This window comes from Podarcis gaigeae, assembly GCF_964106915.1.
Source record: "Podarcis gaigeae genome assembly, chromosome: 2".
NCBI lineage: Eukaryota > Metazoa > Chordata > Lepidosauria > Squamata > Lacertidae > Podarcis > Podarcis gaigeae.
This window is the reverse complement of record NC_139679.1, coordinates 120019919-120035406: the sequence shown is the minus strand read 5'-3', so window position 1 is coordinate 120035406 and position 15488 is coordinate 120019919. Positions and strand designations below refer to the sequence as shown.

Here is a 15488-nt window from a genome sequence, read left to right as displayed (position 1 = left end):
TACTGAGAACAGGATGCTAGAGAACAGGCCAATGGCCTGATCCACTTTGAGCTGCTCTAACCTTCTAATATAGCAAGCGGAGCTTTTGCTGATTAAAACACTAAGATACCAGCGGCAAAAAATATGCATCAATACCGAAATTTGTCAACAGCTAAGCCAGACAGGGATGCGGGTGGCACTGTAGTCTAAACCAAAGAGCCTAGGGCTTGCTGATCAGAAGGTTGGTGGTTCGAATCCCCACGATCGGGTGAGCTCCCGTTGCTTGGTCCCTGCTCCTGCCAACCTAGCAGTTCGAAAGCACATCAAAGTGCAAGTAGATAAATAGGTACCACTCTGGTGGGAAGGTAAATGGCGTTTCCATGCACTGCTCTGGTTCTCCAGAAGCGGCTTAGTCATGCTGGCAACATGACCCGGAAGCTGTACGCCAACTCCCTCAGCCTATAGAGTGAGATGAGCGCCGCAACCCCAGAGTCGTCTGCGACTGGACCTAACGGTCAGGGGTACCTTTACCTTTACCTTTGCCAGACAGATAAGCAGAGACCAAGTCTTCCAGGACTCACAAATGTGGGATGGTCTCCAAGTGCCTTCAGTCCATGAGGGCCTTAGCATTTGTCCTAGAATCGGAGAGTTGTAGAGGTGGAAGGGACCCCCCGGTTCATCTAGTCCACCCCCACCCCCCGCAGTGCAGAAATCTAAACTTCATCAAACATGACAGATGGCCTTCCAAGCTCTGCTTCAAATCCCCCATGGAAGGAGAGTCCACCATGTCTCGCAGGAGTCTATATCATACTACTTTGAACATTCATGGCTTTGCCTAAAGTATTCTGGGAGATGTACTGTAGTTTGTTAAGGGTGCTGAGACCTTTCTAGGACATGGTATGTGGGGCACCCTACCCCCACCACAGGTGGGCAATTTGATTTTTAAGGGGGACAATTCAACAACGAGTTAGACCAAGTTAATGGCCTTTTAGGCTTCCTTCATGTGAACCGGAGTTCACTTTTTGAATAATAAGTATCTGAAGAAGTGTGCATGCACACGAAAGCTCATACCAATAACAAACTTAGTTGGTCCCTAAGGTGCTACTGTAAGGAATTTTATTTATTTTTAATAATAAGAGTTATATGTCACGGGGGGGAGGGGGGAGCACCAGGATTTTAAAGATTCTTAGTTGGGGCATGGCCAAAAAAAGGTTGGGAGATGCTGCTACTCTCTTCCCAGAGCTACAATTCCCAGTTCTCTGTGAAGAAGGGTTGATTGTTCAGCCACTTGGAAGGGGAGTTGGTTCCTGTGCCCCCATGAGGGACCCCTGAGGGTCATCCAATCCAGCCCCCTGCAATGCAGGAACTAAAGCATCCATGACAGGTGGCCGTCCAATCTCTGCCTAAAAACCTCCAAGGAAGGAGAGTCCATCACTGTCGAATAGACAAATGCGCATTGCGTTCATTCTGAGCACCGGATTCAACCCTGAGTGGCCGCAGGGTTGCAGCATAAGGATCGCGCTAGGATTTCCCATCACCGCCACCATCTAACACCATCTATTGGTTTCCTCCAAAAGGCAGGACTGTGATTGCCTGATATTGTTCCCTCCAAAATGTATCCTTTCTAGCTAGTTCCCTGTCCCTATAAATGTAGCTCTCCCCTCCTCAGGTCTCAGTCTTGTTTGCTTTAATAAAGAAGTGTTACTAGAGAACTGTCTCCAGCATATTATGTCAAGAGAGCTGAAATCACAAACCCCACGTCACAACATCCATCATTCATTAAAAAAGGGGGAAAAAATCACTAAGGTGGTTTACAACCGGCTAAAATCCAAATGGGCTTAATCAATACCGCTGGTGCTTTTCAAGCTATCTTGAAAATGTGGGATGCAAACAGCCGGTGGATCAAATGAGAAAATAAACGCAGCAGCGCCCTTAAGTGACCCGCCCTCCCCTGGGAGAGATCGGAAAAGCTCTCCTGGAATTGCAGCTCCGACAGGGAAAGACTACAACTCCCAGAATTCCCCTTTGCCCAGAAAAGTCCAGCCGGCGTGAGCCTGACTCCCCTCTCCTCTGTGCAGAAAGAGGAGGAGCTTTCTCCCCCCGCCCCCCCAGTCAATGCTAAGAAGGCAGGAGGGAGCGCTTTGCACAAAATAAATTAAAATAATATACCCACCTAGAATTGGGGATCAGAGAGAGAAAGAGAGAGAAAAAAAAGTGTGTGTGTGTTTATGTGTGGATCCAAACCTCCCCTTGTGGAATTGGATCTGGGACAGCAAGATCCCTGCTAGAGAAGCTGGGAGAGGGAGAGAGCCAGCAGATCTAAATTTTCGCATGGAGAGCTGAGCTCCTTCCGCGATTCCTTTGAATGCATGCAGTTTTCTTGGGGCCGGCGGGTGCTCTTGGGGCGCACGTGGCGACACGGGGGAGATGCACGTCTGAACGGACGCAGGAACAGGGAAGATTGGGGACGCGCATCCCTTCAAACACCAAGCCGGATCAGAAGGTGAGAGCGCTTCCTTCCTTTTTTGGCCAATTGTTTTTATTGATTTTCTAAATTATAATACTGTCATAATAATAATTTATTATTTATAGCCCGCCCATCTGGCTGGGTTTCCAACAGAATATTAAAATCCAATAATCTATTAAACATTAAAAGCTTCCCTAAATTACATCATTGCCAATGAATTTAATGCAATTTTCCAAAACTGGCTTCCAAAGAGTGCTTCCTCTTAAATGTGTGTGTGTGAACAGGTGCCAGCTCCGTGTGTGAACAGGTGCCACCCTCCCACAAAATTCCCTATGAAGGGGACGGGCACCCACAAATTTCGGCGCCAGGGTCATGCATGCTGCATGGCACCCACGGCCCCAGGCACCCAAGGTGGCAGGACGAAGTTGGTACTCCTCTGTGTGTGCGTAAGAGAGAGCACTTTCATGTCTAGGATGCTTAGCAGGTATAAGGTAAAGGTAAAGGTACCCCTGCCCGTACGGGCCAGTCTTGACAGACTCTGGGGTTGTGAGCCCATCTCACTCAAGAGGCCAGGGGCCAGCGCTGTCCGGAGACACTTCCGGGTCACGTGGCCAGCGTGACATCGCTGCTCTGGCGAGCCAGAGCCGCACACGGAAACGCCGTTTACCTTCCCGCTGGTAAGCGGTCCCTATTTATCTACTTGCACCCGGAGGTGCTTTCGAACTGCTAGGTTGGCAGGCGCTGGGACCGAGCAGCGGGAGCGCACCCCGCCGCAGGGATTCGAACCGCCGACCTTTCATCGGCAAGTCCTAGGCGCTGAGGCTTTAACCCACAGCGCCACCTGCGCCCTTGCTTAGCAGGTATACAGATCACAAAATCAGAGAATTGGGAGGGACTCCGGTGGCCATCTAGCCCAACCCCCTGCAATGCAGGAATCTCAACTTAAGCATCCGTGACAGATGGCCATCCAACCTCTGCTTAAAAACCTCCAAGGAAGAAGAGGCCGCAAACTCCTGAGGGAGACCATTCCACAGTCGAACAGCTCTTCCTGTCAGAAAGTTCTTCCTGATGTTTAGCCATGATGCAGGAATTTATGTATAGGTTGGGGGGGGGGGTTGCCCCTCCAGCAGATATCACGCACATGCAGCCCACTACCAATACCAGCACAATCACTTTTGTGACTTTTGTGATTTGTCCCCACAAAACACTTCATCACAGTTTCTACCTATCTATGTATTCAAAGGGCCTTTGCTGCATGATACCAAATGTAAGAATTCACTGATAAATGTACAGTGGTACCTCGGGTTAAGTACTTAATTCGTTCCGGAGGTCCGTACTTAACCTGAAACTGTTCTTAACCTGAAGCACCACTTCAGCTAATGGGGCCTCCCACTGCCGCTGTGCCGCTGCTGCACGATTTCTGTTCTCATCCTGAAGCAAAGTTCTTAACCTGAAGCACTGCTTCAGGGTTAGTGGAGTCTGTAACCTGAAGCGTATGTAACTGAAGCGTATGTAACCTGAAGCGTATGTAACCTGAGGTACCACTGTATCTATGTACTGGCTCACTGGGAAAATTTCAGAAATTCATATAGACATGTGAGCTCAGCTACTCAGCAGCCCCTCTGCCTGAGTGGTAATTCCTGGCATCCTGATACCTGAGTGCCAGACAGGGAGCCATTCCAGAAATAACAAACCCAGATAAAGACAAAAGGGTGTGATTAACTTGGCTGGGAAAGAGGGAAATGTAAAGATCTCTTTTGTGACACTTGATGGGTGTTTGGTGGAGGGCGAGGGGAACCATGGGGCAGGGTCCAGGATGCTCAGATTAGTGCCACCAGATCTCCCCTTTCATAATAATAATAATAATAAATTTTATTTATATCCCGCCCTCCCCAGCCGAAGCCGGGGATGTATTAGTGATGTAGTTTGGGGGGAGGTGTAACAGGACACGACTAAGCAGCAGCAGCAGCAGCAACAACAACAACAACATGGGGATTAGCAGGTAATAAAAGTTTGGGGGCTCTTTTTTTCAGGGCTTCCATCTTGTTCCACCTTGTGGCAGGTGGGAGTCCTGTTGCGACAGCTTTCCATACAGACCAAGCCTACTGGCTGCTGTTTTGCTCTGGTATTCCTGGCTGGTGTCCTTGTTTTTTCTCCAAGGGAGCCCTCCGATTTCTCCGTTAACAGTCGGAATCTCCTTTCTTGTAACTCAGGGCCATTGGTTTGGGTTCATATGGAAGCTTTTTTTTTAATGTTTAATGTTTTATTATGTTTTTATATATGTTGGAAGCTGCCCAGAGTGACCGGCAGATGGGCAGGGTATAAATAATGACACTATAATTCTTATTATTATTTTTATTATTATTATTGAAGAGGACGTCCCTATTTTCATCGGAGAAATGTAGGTTTAGCGCTCATTTCTGTATCATTTGCAAACAGATTCCCCCACCCCCCGCCCAGAAGTAAATACAGTCAAACCTCGGTTCTCAAACGGCTCCATTGCCAAATGTTTCAGTTCCCAAACGCCGAAAACCTGTAAGTGTTTTGGTTTTGAAACGTTTTTCGGAACTCAAATGGCTTCCGAGGTGCATTTCTCCCCCCCCCCCCCCGCATTGAAACTGGAGACAGCCCTTAGCTTTTCGGTATTCGAACGTTTCGGAAGTCGAACGGATTACGTTCGAAAACCGAGGTTGCACTGTAACTGAGAAATTAGTGTAAAGCTTGCACTGTATTCCCAGATGTGGCTCTAATGTGTGAATGCTCAACTGTAATGTAGAAATTAACAGGGAAATGTCAGGAAAGCAAAATACAGTGGTACCTCGGGTTAAGTACTTAATTCGTTTCGGAGGTTCTTAACCTGAAGCACCACTTTAGCTAATGGGGCCTCCTGCTGCTGCCACACCGCCGGAGCATGGTTTCTGTTCTCATCCTGAAGCAAAGTTCTTAACCTGAGGTACTATTTCTGGGTTACCGGAGTCTGTAACCTTAAGTGTATGTAACCTGAGGTACCACTGTATATGTCGTGCAACTGCAGCCTAAGAGAGAGAAGTATGAGGTGTCAACAGGAGAAGGCTAGGCTCTCTTAAACGTTTAAGGTCTGAAGTGTGTGCAAATGTCTGTGTACCTTACACTCAAAGCGCCTTTAATACAACTTTTCACGGTTGTGGCTTCTCCAAAAGAATAATGGGAACCTTTGTTGAAGAAGTTTAAAATATGAGGTCCCCTGTTCTCCTTGACTGACAATTCCCAAAGCGGTTTAGCAATCGACTCCTCTTTCTGGGAAACTCTGTGAATTTGTGTGAGGCCCAAATCTTAAGGTGGATGAGTGGAAAAGCATCTTCTTTGCATACAGAATGTCACAGGTTTGATCCCTGGCAATGTGGAAGGAAGGGGGGGGGGGGAAAGAGAGCAAATTAAGATCCTAAAACATTCTGGTTCCATAATAACCAGATAGAATAAGAGGAGAGGGAAGGAGCTATGTGGCAGTTAGTTCCGCCCAGGACAATGCCACTCTGGGCTGCTCCCAATAGAATTAAAAGCACAATAAAACATCAAACATTAAAAGCTTCCCTAAACAGGGCTGCCTGCAGATGTCTTCTAAAAGTCAGGTAATTGTTTATTTCCTTGAGATCTGGTGGGAGGGGGTTCTACAGGGCGGGCACCACTACTGAAAAGGCCCTTCCTGGGGAAAGATATGCCACAAGGGAGAGAGTTTGGAAAGGTTTATCTCACCTGCATATTTTTTTTCTCTCCCCCAGACAGAAGCTCAGCGCACCCACCTCAATCACGGTAGTTTATTCTGGAGTTTTCCGGGAGTTTGTCCCAGGATGAAAATGGAAAGGGATGTTCCCGACGGCAGTACGCAAAGGGAGAGCCCTGGGAAATCCATTCGCGACAGTGTAAACCGCAAACCTAGGATGGGCTTCGAGGGAGAAAGCGAATCCCCTGAAGCAGTGCATTGTGGGGGATTGCACCGGAGGGCAACTCTGCGGCAGGTGAAGGAGGAGCCGAAAGATGGTTTGGCTCAATCCTGGGAAGCCCAGGGGCAGGAGTTTTTGAAGACGGTAGAGTCCCCTCACTCGGAATGGGGGGTCCCCCAGTTGCCGGAGGAGCCCACCCCCTGGGATGACACCCAGGCCTTCCTGGCCTCCTTCGAGCGAGTGGCCGAAGCCTGCCGGTGGCCCAAGGCCGAGTGGACGGTCCGTCTGCTGCCGGCCCTCAGTGGGGAAGCTGAGCTGGCCTTCAGCAGCCTGGAGGCCGGAGACAAGGAGAATTATGGGAAAGTGAAGGCCATCATCCTGCGATGGGATGCCCTCACGAGGGAGAGGTGGCGCCAGCACTTCCGCTGCTTCCGCTACCAGGAGGCCGAGGGGCCGCGAGGGGTTTGCGGGCAGCTCCAAGAGCTCTGCCGCCAGTGGCTGAAGGTGGAGAGGCACTCCAAGGAGCAGATCCTGGAGCTGCTGATCCTGGAGCAGTTCCTGACCGTCCTTCCGCCGGAGATCCAGAGCTGGGTGAGGGAGCACAGCCCGGAAACCTGCTCCCAGGCAGTAGCCCTGGCCGAGGAGTTCTTGTTGAGGCAGCGAGAGGCCGAGAGACTGCATAACCAGGTGAGAGCTGCCATAAAACTGTGGTTGGCAGGTTACACCAAACCAGGTGTCCATGGAGGTGCAGGTCAATTCTGTATCCAGGGCAGCTGTCTACCAGCTCCACCTGGTACGCAGGCTGAGACCCTACCTGTCTCACCAGAGTGGTGCATGCTCTAGTTATCTTGGACTACTGCAATGCGCTCTACGTGGGGCTACCTTTGAAGGTGACCCGGAAACTACAACTAATCCAGAATGCGGCAGCTAGACTGGTGACTGGGAGCGGCCGCCAGGACCACATAACACCGGTCTTGAAAGACCTACATTGGCTCCCAGTATGTTTCCGAGCACAATTCAAAGTGTTGGTGTTGACCTTTAAAGGCCTAAATGGCCTCGGCCCAGTATATCTGAAGGAGCGTCTCCACCCCCATCATCCAGCTTGGACACTGAGGTCCAGCGCCGAGGGCCTTCTGGCGGTTCCCTCCCTGAGAGAAGTGAGGTAACAGGGAATGAGGCAGAGGGCCTTTTCGGTAGTGGCGCCCGCCCTGTGGAATGCCCTCCCATCAGCTGTCAAAGAGATAAACAACTACTTGAGATTTAGAAGACATCTGAAGGCAGCCCTGTTCAGGGAAGTTTTTAATGTGTGACATTTTAATGTCTTTTTAATCTTTGTTGGAACCTGCCCAGAGTGGCTGGGGAGGCCCAGCCAGATGGGCGGAGTACAAATAATAAATTATTATTATTATTATTATTATTATTATTATTATTATTATTATTATATTATTATTATTATTATTATTATTATTATTATTATTATATAACCTCTGGCTTTCCAGATGTTGTTAATCTACGACTCTCATGACCGTTGACCATGCTTCCTGGTGCTGATGGGAGTTGTCATTCAGCAATGTCTGGAAGGTCCTTCACTCCTGTGGTTTGAGCATTCTGCCTTGCTAGCATTTAACTTGCGCGATTTCAACCACCTGTGCTACTTGGTTTAAAAAAGAGAAAATTCATATTGTGAAACGGAGCAAGTTTTCAGAGCAGGCCTGAAAGCAGGCAGCAAAGGCGGATTTCGAGAGCCTACCCTCTTTGACCGTAATGGGCACCACAACTATGACATCCAATGGAAAGGAAGAGGTAGAGCAGGGGGGATTTTGGCAGCACACAGAGCGCTACTGAAATTTGAGATGCTGTAGCCAGGAGCGTCCACTGACAATAATAGTTTTTTAAAAAAATATTTATACTTTTCAGATATATACATTTCACTAGTTTTACAGTCATTTCAACATTTTAAAACTTGACTTCCTTCCCCCTCTTTCTGCGGTTCCTTAAATTTATTTTTATTATCTTCTGCATATCCAAATTAACTTACTCATTTATTTAACTTCTTTGACTATATACTCTTACGTAGCTGCAGGTTATTACAATAATCCTGCCAGGGTTTTTATCTGTTTACAATTTGTCTGTCAATATTCATCAAACCATTTCCATTCTTTTATAAAACGTTTGTTATCTCGATTTCTTATTCTTCCGGTAAGTTTCTCCGTTGTTGCATATTCCATAAGTTTCTGTATCCATTCACCCTTTGCTGGGACTTCTGCTTCTTTCCATTTTGGGGCAAGGAACATTCTTGTTGACACTAATGGTTCTTGTTTGTCCTAATGGGGGATTGACAGGTATGTTTGTGTGCATAGAAATTAGCCCTGCTATAAAGGTAAAGGTAAAGGGACCCCTGACCATTAGGTCCAGTCATGGCCGACTCTGGGGTTGTGGCGGTCATCTCGCTTTATTGGCCGAGGGAGCTGGTGTACTGCTTCTGGGTCATGTGGCCATCATAACTACAGTGGTGCCTTGCAAGACGAGAATAATCCGCGAGTCTCTTCGTCTAGCGGTTTTCTCGTCTTGCGAAGCATCCCTATTAGCGGCTTAGCGGATTAGCACTATTAGCGGCTTAGAAAAAGGGGGGGGGGAAAGGGAAAAAACTCGCAAGACTCGCAAGACGTTTTCGTCTTGCGAAGCAAGCCCATAGGGAAATTTGTCTTGTGAAGCGCCTCGAAAAACGGAAAACCCTTTCGTCTAGCGGGTTTTTCGTCTTGCGAGGCATTCGTCTTGCGGGGCACCACTGTAAGCCGCTTCTGGGAAACCAGAGCAGCGCACAGAAACGCCGTTTACCTTCCTGCCAGAGCGGTACCTATTTATCTACTTGCACTTTGATGTGCTTTCGAACTGCTAGGTTGGCAGGAGCAGGGACCGAACAACGGGAGCTGACACTGTTGTGGGGATTCGAACCGCCGACCTTCTGATCGGCAAGTCCTAGGCTCTGTGGTTTAACCCACAGCTCCTCGCTCCTGACACTTTTGCCTCTGTCCTTGCCCGCTAATGGCATGTGACCCTCCTCAGGCTGCCGTGGTTCTTTGGCTGAAAAATGTGAACAGGTCCCTCTCTGATGTTGCAGGTATTGTTTGAGGAGGACGAGGAGGAAGAGGGTTCGTCTGAGGTTGACCAAGCTCCTCCTGATGCTGTGCAGAGGCCGGCCAACGTGGAAACCAAGCAGGAAGATGGCAGCCACTACGATGGGGATCCGTGCCCATCGGGTAAGCATGGTGGATGCCCTTCTATTGTGCAGGGCTCAAGATCAGACAGTGACGTGGACATAGTTTCCCACAGTCCAGAGGAGCAGCCCCAAGTTGGCAGGGGGGCAATCAGTCAGAAGGGGAAGAGATAGATGTGCTTTTCTCTCAGCCAGCCAAAAGCAGTGGGCTATGAAAGCTGCGCAGAGAGATGCTCCTTTTCTTGAGGTATATTTTTCTGCAAGGTGTTGGAGTACTAGGCCTTGGTCTAAAGTTGACCGGATTGCCCTGAAACCAGCTTGTGCTTCTGTAAGGACATGTTCTCGCTCCATTCAATCCTCAAGTTTATTACATGCATACTGTTTATCTAAGCTTCTGACAGAACATTTTTATTAAAGATTTTCTTGATTTACAGAAGTATGTGTAATGTCTCTCGTATTTTTTCCATGTAACATTTTTACAAATCAGTTTCATTTGTTGAGACATTAGGAAGAAACATGACGTAAATGTTAATGTTCTGATCAGTTTCCCTTGACATGGTAGGGTTTTAGAATTTTGATTTTGAGTTCAGTTATGATGACTGAATCTGGATTAAGCGGCCACCTTGCAGTCCTGTGTAAAGCCTTCTAAGCTTTTACATACCTGTGGCTTCTTTTGTGTTATTTGTTTAAAGAAATGGTTGTTGTATGCTCTACGGAGTGTATAAGATTAAGAAGAACTCTTCATTTGACAATATACTGTAATAATAATAATAATAATAATAATATTTTTTTATATATATCCCGCGTTCCCAAGCCGAAGCCGGGCTCAGAGCGGCTAACAACGATAAAAGTAACACAGCATTCTAAAATCGATTCATTTCAAAATCAGTTCAAAATCAAATTAATGGCAACCATTGGGCTAGAGTTCTGTGAGGATTACCAAAGGAGGTAGCTGAGAACTACTTATAAATCTGAAAAAACTAATAATTTTAAAAAAAGAAGCAAAGAGAATATCATTTATACTCGCTCCTTCTTTGTTAGGTGTGTGAGCATCCTGAGATTTTTGAGTGAGCGCCATGGTCACTTTTCTTCTCCCAAGAGAAAACGCATGCACAGAAAATCAGTTGCCTGGGAGAGAAAGTGGCCAATTTATTTATTTATAAAATATTATGTTTCGAAATCCGTTCTGACAGAACGACTCTGAAGCTTTAAAAAGCACATAGAGCTGAAAGAGGAAGTGGGAATGAGCGTCACTCTTCCAACTTCCTCCTTCAGGTCTTATGTGCTTTGCAAGGGAGAAGAGTTTAACCATCTTCACCACTCTTCTGAATCTTCCAAAATCCAGCTTCATTCGATGTTCCTGAGTAATGAGAGAAGGGATAAGGCTTTCCGCTGTCCACCTTCTCCACACCATGCTTAATTATGCACTTGATCATGTTGTCTTTTTCTTTTCTCTAAACCAAGAAGTTTGGTTGTCTTTTGTATGGAAGACAACCCAGAGTGGCTGGGCAAACCCAGCCAGATGGGCGGGGTACAAATAATAAATTATTATTATTATTATTATTTGTACCCCCGTTTCCTCGAATACAGGTATGGAATTGTTTAGGATTCTCACTTTTTGTCTTCAGCAGGCAAAGGATGGATGACTGCAGAAGAGGAGGAGAAATATTTGCCCGACGATTCTGACACGGTGGCGCCACGTGGGACTTCAGCATGGAAAGAGAGTCTTTCCCCGTGTCACGAGCTCAATAGTTCCTCAGCAAGTCAGGAAAGAATGAGGTGCTGTCAGGAAATCCGCCCAGCACAGGAAGCAGAACTATCCATTTCCTGTGGGGAAGGTCCCCAGGTCCCCAGTGAACCCACGATCCAAATAGAGATTGATGCCGGTAAGATACAGAACCCTTGAAGTGCTTGTGGCAAAAGCAGACAAAACTTCACGGACTCCCTCTTCCTAGAGTGGCCCACTGGAGGCCGCAGTGGGAAGCCCACAAGCCAGGACCTGAGTGCAGCATCGACAGTCTCCCCACTTACGATTGCAAGCAACTAGCATTACACTGATCCCGACAGTGGAGGTAGATTGCAGCCATCAGGGCCAGTAGCAATCAATAGATTTATTCTCCATGATTTGCTTATTATTATTATTATTATTATTATTATTATTATTATTATTAATACCCAGCCCAACTGGCTGGGCTTCCCCAGCCACTCTGGGCGGCTTCCAACAAAATATCAAAATACAGTAATGCATCAAACATTAAAAGCTTCCTTAAACAGGGCTGCCTTCAGATGTCTTCTAAAAGTTGTCTCTTTGAAATCTGGTGGGAGGGCGTTCCACAGGGCGCGTGCCACTACCGAGAAGGCCCTCTGCCTGGTTCCCTGTAACCTCACTTCTCACAAGGGAGGGAACCACCAGAAGGCCCTCAGCACTGGACCTCAGTGTCCGGGCTGAATGATGGGGGTGGAGATGCTCCTTCAGGTATACAGGGCCAAGGCCATTAAGGGCTTTAAAGGTCAGCACCAACACTTTGAATTGTGCTTGGAAATGTACAAATAAATAATGCCACTATCAAATGAGCAAATGGATTAAAAAAAACACCACACACAGTGAAAAACAGGTAACTAGAGAAGATAAAAATCAAACAAAACATTGAAAACAATGGGAGGGGAGGGGAAGCAACCACCACAATTTTATGATTGATTGAGAAAGGGGTGTGGGGGTGATGGAAATATGATAAAGTCCCAACCAGAGAAGAATGGCAGATTTGAGTTGATGGATTTATGCCAAAATGGCAAAAATGACAGGAAGAATCCAAAATCAGGAAGACCAAAATTTAAATAAAGAACAGGACAAATTTATAATTTATCTTAAAAACCACTGTACAGTGGTAACTCAGGTTAAGAACTTAATTCGTTCTGGAGGTCTGTTCTTAACCTGAAACTGTTCTTAACCTGAGGTACCACCTCCCGCTGCCGCCGCACAATTTCTGTTCTCATCCTGAAGCAAAGTTCTTCATTTGCTGCCAAGGAGTGTGGTGGAGTCTCCTTCTTTGGAGGTCTTTAAGCAGAGGCTTGACAACCATATGTCAGGAGTGCTCTGATGGTGTTTCCTGCTTGGCAGGGGGTTGGACTCGATGGCCCTTGTGGTCTCTTCCAACTCTAGGATTCTATGATTCTTAACCTGAGGTACTATTTCTGGGTTAGCGGAGTCTGTAGCCTGAAGCCACTTAGTGCCCCAGAATAGAATAGAATAGAATAGAATAGAATAGAATTTATTATTTATACCCCGCCCATCTGGATGGGCTTCCCCAGCCACTCTGGGCGGCTTCCAACAGAGTATTAAAATACAGTGGTCTGTTAAACATTAAAAGCTTCCCTAAACAGGGCTGCCTTCAGATGTCTTCTAAAAGTCTGGTAGTTATTCTTCTCTTTGACATCTGGTGGGAGGGCGTTTCACAGGGCGGGTGCCACTACCGAGAAGGCCCTCCCATGTAGGGCACCACTACCCAAAATGCCCTGTTGAACACCAATTTATTACTATGGGGGAAATGGGGATCCTTTCTTTCCACTGTCCAAGCCACCTCCAAGGTTGCATGCAGTAATATTTGTTCACAGACAAAAAGGCCCCTCACAGACTTTTGCACAGATGATGGGAGATGTGGTAGTTCCTTGTGGAACGTCCCAAGCCTTTCCCAAGCTAATAGTGAGCTTTGTTCCCCCTTTGCCCCTTGATATCTTACTGGGTTTCTCTCTTTATTCTTGCAGATGATGTGGGGGAGAACGAGGAAGAACAGGAATTGCCTGGGATATTGTCCGGAAGAGATGGGCATGAACAGTTGAAGGAGATCCTTTGGAATCGAGATGGACCACAGATGGAGGAAGGCAACCACACAGGGAAAAAGAAACACCAATCCATTCCTTATCAGGATGGGAACTTTTATGACATCCCAGATCAACAAGAACAGGCAGAAAACAGGAGGGTCAAGGGCCTTGATATTTGTTGGAGAATACACACAGAAGAGAAACCAGAACAGACCTTAGTGTTTGGGAAGAGCTTCACTGAGGGCGGAAATCTTCCAGAATTTCAAATGCTCTGTGAAGAGCAGAAACCGTACAAATGCTTTGTGTGTGGAAAGTGCTTCACACGGAGTACCAACCTTACTTCACATCAAAGAATCCACACAGGGGAGAAGCCCTATGGCTGCCCAGACTGTAGCAAGAGGTTTTCTAGCCAGTCAGATCTTATTAAGCATAAGAGAATTCACAGAGGAGAGAAACCGTACAAATGCTTTGTGTGTGGGAAGAGCTTTAGCCAGGGTGGGCACCTAACCTCACACCAAAGAATTCACACAGGGGAGAAGCCCTATAAATGCTTGGAGTGTGGGAAAAACTTTAGCAAGAACACCAACCTTACTCTGCATCAGAGAATCCACACAGGGGAGAAACCATACAAATGTATAGAGTGTGGGAAGAGCTTCACTTGGAATTCAAACCTTACCTCCCATCAGAGAATTCATACCGGGGAGAAACCTTTCAAATGCTCAGATTGTAGCAAGAGCTTCTGCAATCACTCGACGCTTATTAAGCACATGCGAATCCACACAGGGGAGAAGCCCTATAAATGCTTTGTGTGCGCAAAAAGCTTCAGTCAGAGCTCTAGCCTCACGGCACACAAGAGAATCCACACGGGGGAGAAACCATATAAGTGTTCTGAATGTGGGAAGAGCTATAGCAAAAACACAAATCTTATTTCACATCAGAGAATTCACACAGTGGGAAAACTGCATAAGTAAATTGTTGCATTAATGCTTGGAGTGTAGGAAGAGCCCTCGATGTATACCTATAGGGAAAACCATAGAAATTAAACTTTCTACACATGAAGAAATCCGGCTACCATCTTATTAGATACTCACCCACAGAAGTTGCATAAATGTCTAGATGTCTGGAGGTCAAGTTATAAGTCCTGGAAAACCATACGAGTGACAGTGGACAAAACTGAGGGGGGATTGAGCAACTTCCATTGTTTCTCCATCAGTCAGTTAAAATGTAAACGGGATAGTAATTTTGGGGGGCAGTTTTTCCTAGATAGATATTTCTTTTTGTCAACATTATGCAAACTACATTGAAATAAACGTTTCTTCCAGGTTTTTCATGCAGAACTGTGGATCATTGCCTATTGTTTACATTTGCTGCAAATTGGGGGGGGGGGGAAGATTTTATAAAGCTTTTGGAGTTGTTTTGGAAAAGCTTCTCGAGTGATGTATGTATATATATATATACAGTTTAAACTGGGGGTCTCAAATGGGCCCACAGACCGCCAGTGGTCTATCAACTCCGCTTCAGTTGGTGAAGTAGAAATTCTGTAAAACACATTACCGGAGGCCAGAGTCGCTACACAAGAGTGAGGCCTGACCACAGAACTGGTGAGAACCAGTTTAGGAGGAAGCTAACAATGACCGTTATGGGACGCGGGTGGGGCTGTGAGTAAAAGCCTCAGCGCCTAGGGCTTGCCGATCGAAAGGTCGGTGGTTCGAATCCCCGCGGCGGGGTGCGCTCCCGCTGCTCGGTCCCAGCGCCTGCCAACCTAGCAGTTCGAAAGCACCCCCGGGTGCAAGTAGATAAATAGGGACCGCTTACCAGCGGGAAGGTAAACGGCGTTCCGTGTGCTGTGCTGGCTCGCCAGATGCAGCTTTGTCATGCTGGCCACGTGACCCGGAAGTGTCTCCGGACAGCGCTGGCCCCTGGCCTCTTAAGTGAAATGGGCGCACAACCCCAGAGTCTGTCAAGACTGGCCCGTACAGGCAGGGGTACCTTTACCTTTACCTAACAATGACCGTTAGAGTGAAAGAACAAGTCCAGGTAAGGTCAAGGAGGGCTCTGACGTACAGTAAAAAAGGCTGGGTTGGGT

The 15488-nt window shown here is 47.1% G+C and overlaps 1 protein-coding gene across 3 annotated transcripts; it reads left to right on the top strand.

The window, feature by feature from the left end:
- The first annotated feature begins 2061 nt into the window (after nucleotides 1-2061).
- Nucleotides 2062-14739, top strand: LOC310837297 (uncharacterized protein). 3 transcript variants are annotated; one of them, XM_083723633.1, is made up of 5 exons: nucleotides 2062-2482; nucleotides 6205-7053; nucleotides 9488-9626; nucleotides 11212-11469; nucleotides 13346-14739. In XM_083723633.1, exons 1-5 carry the CDS (start codon nucleotides 2345-2347, stop codon nucleotides 14371-14373), a joined length of 2412 nt encoding a protein of 803 aa, XP_083579759.1. In that variant the 5' UTR covers nucleotides 2062-2344; the 3' UTR covers nucleotides 14374-14739. The 3 variants fall into 3 exon arrangements, with proteins under 3 accessions (XP_083579759.1, XP_083579760.1, XP_083579761.1); XM_083723634.1 differs by having other exon boundaries at nucleotides 2063-2482; nucleotides 11215-11469; XM_083723635.1 differs by lacking the exon at nucleotides 2062-2482 and adding an exon at nucleotides 5922-6054.
- The last annotated feature ends 749 nt before the right edge of the window (nucleotides 14740-15488 follow it).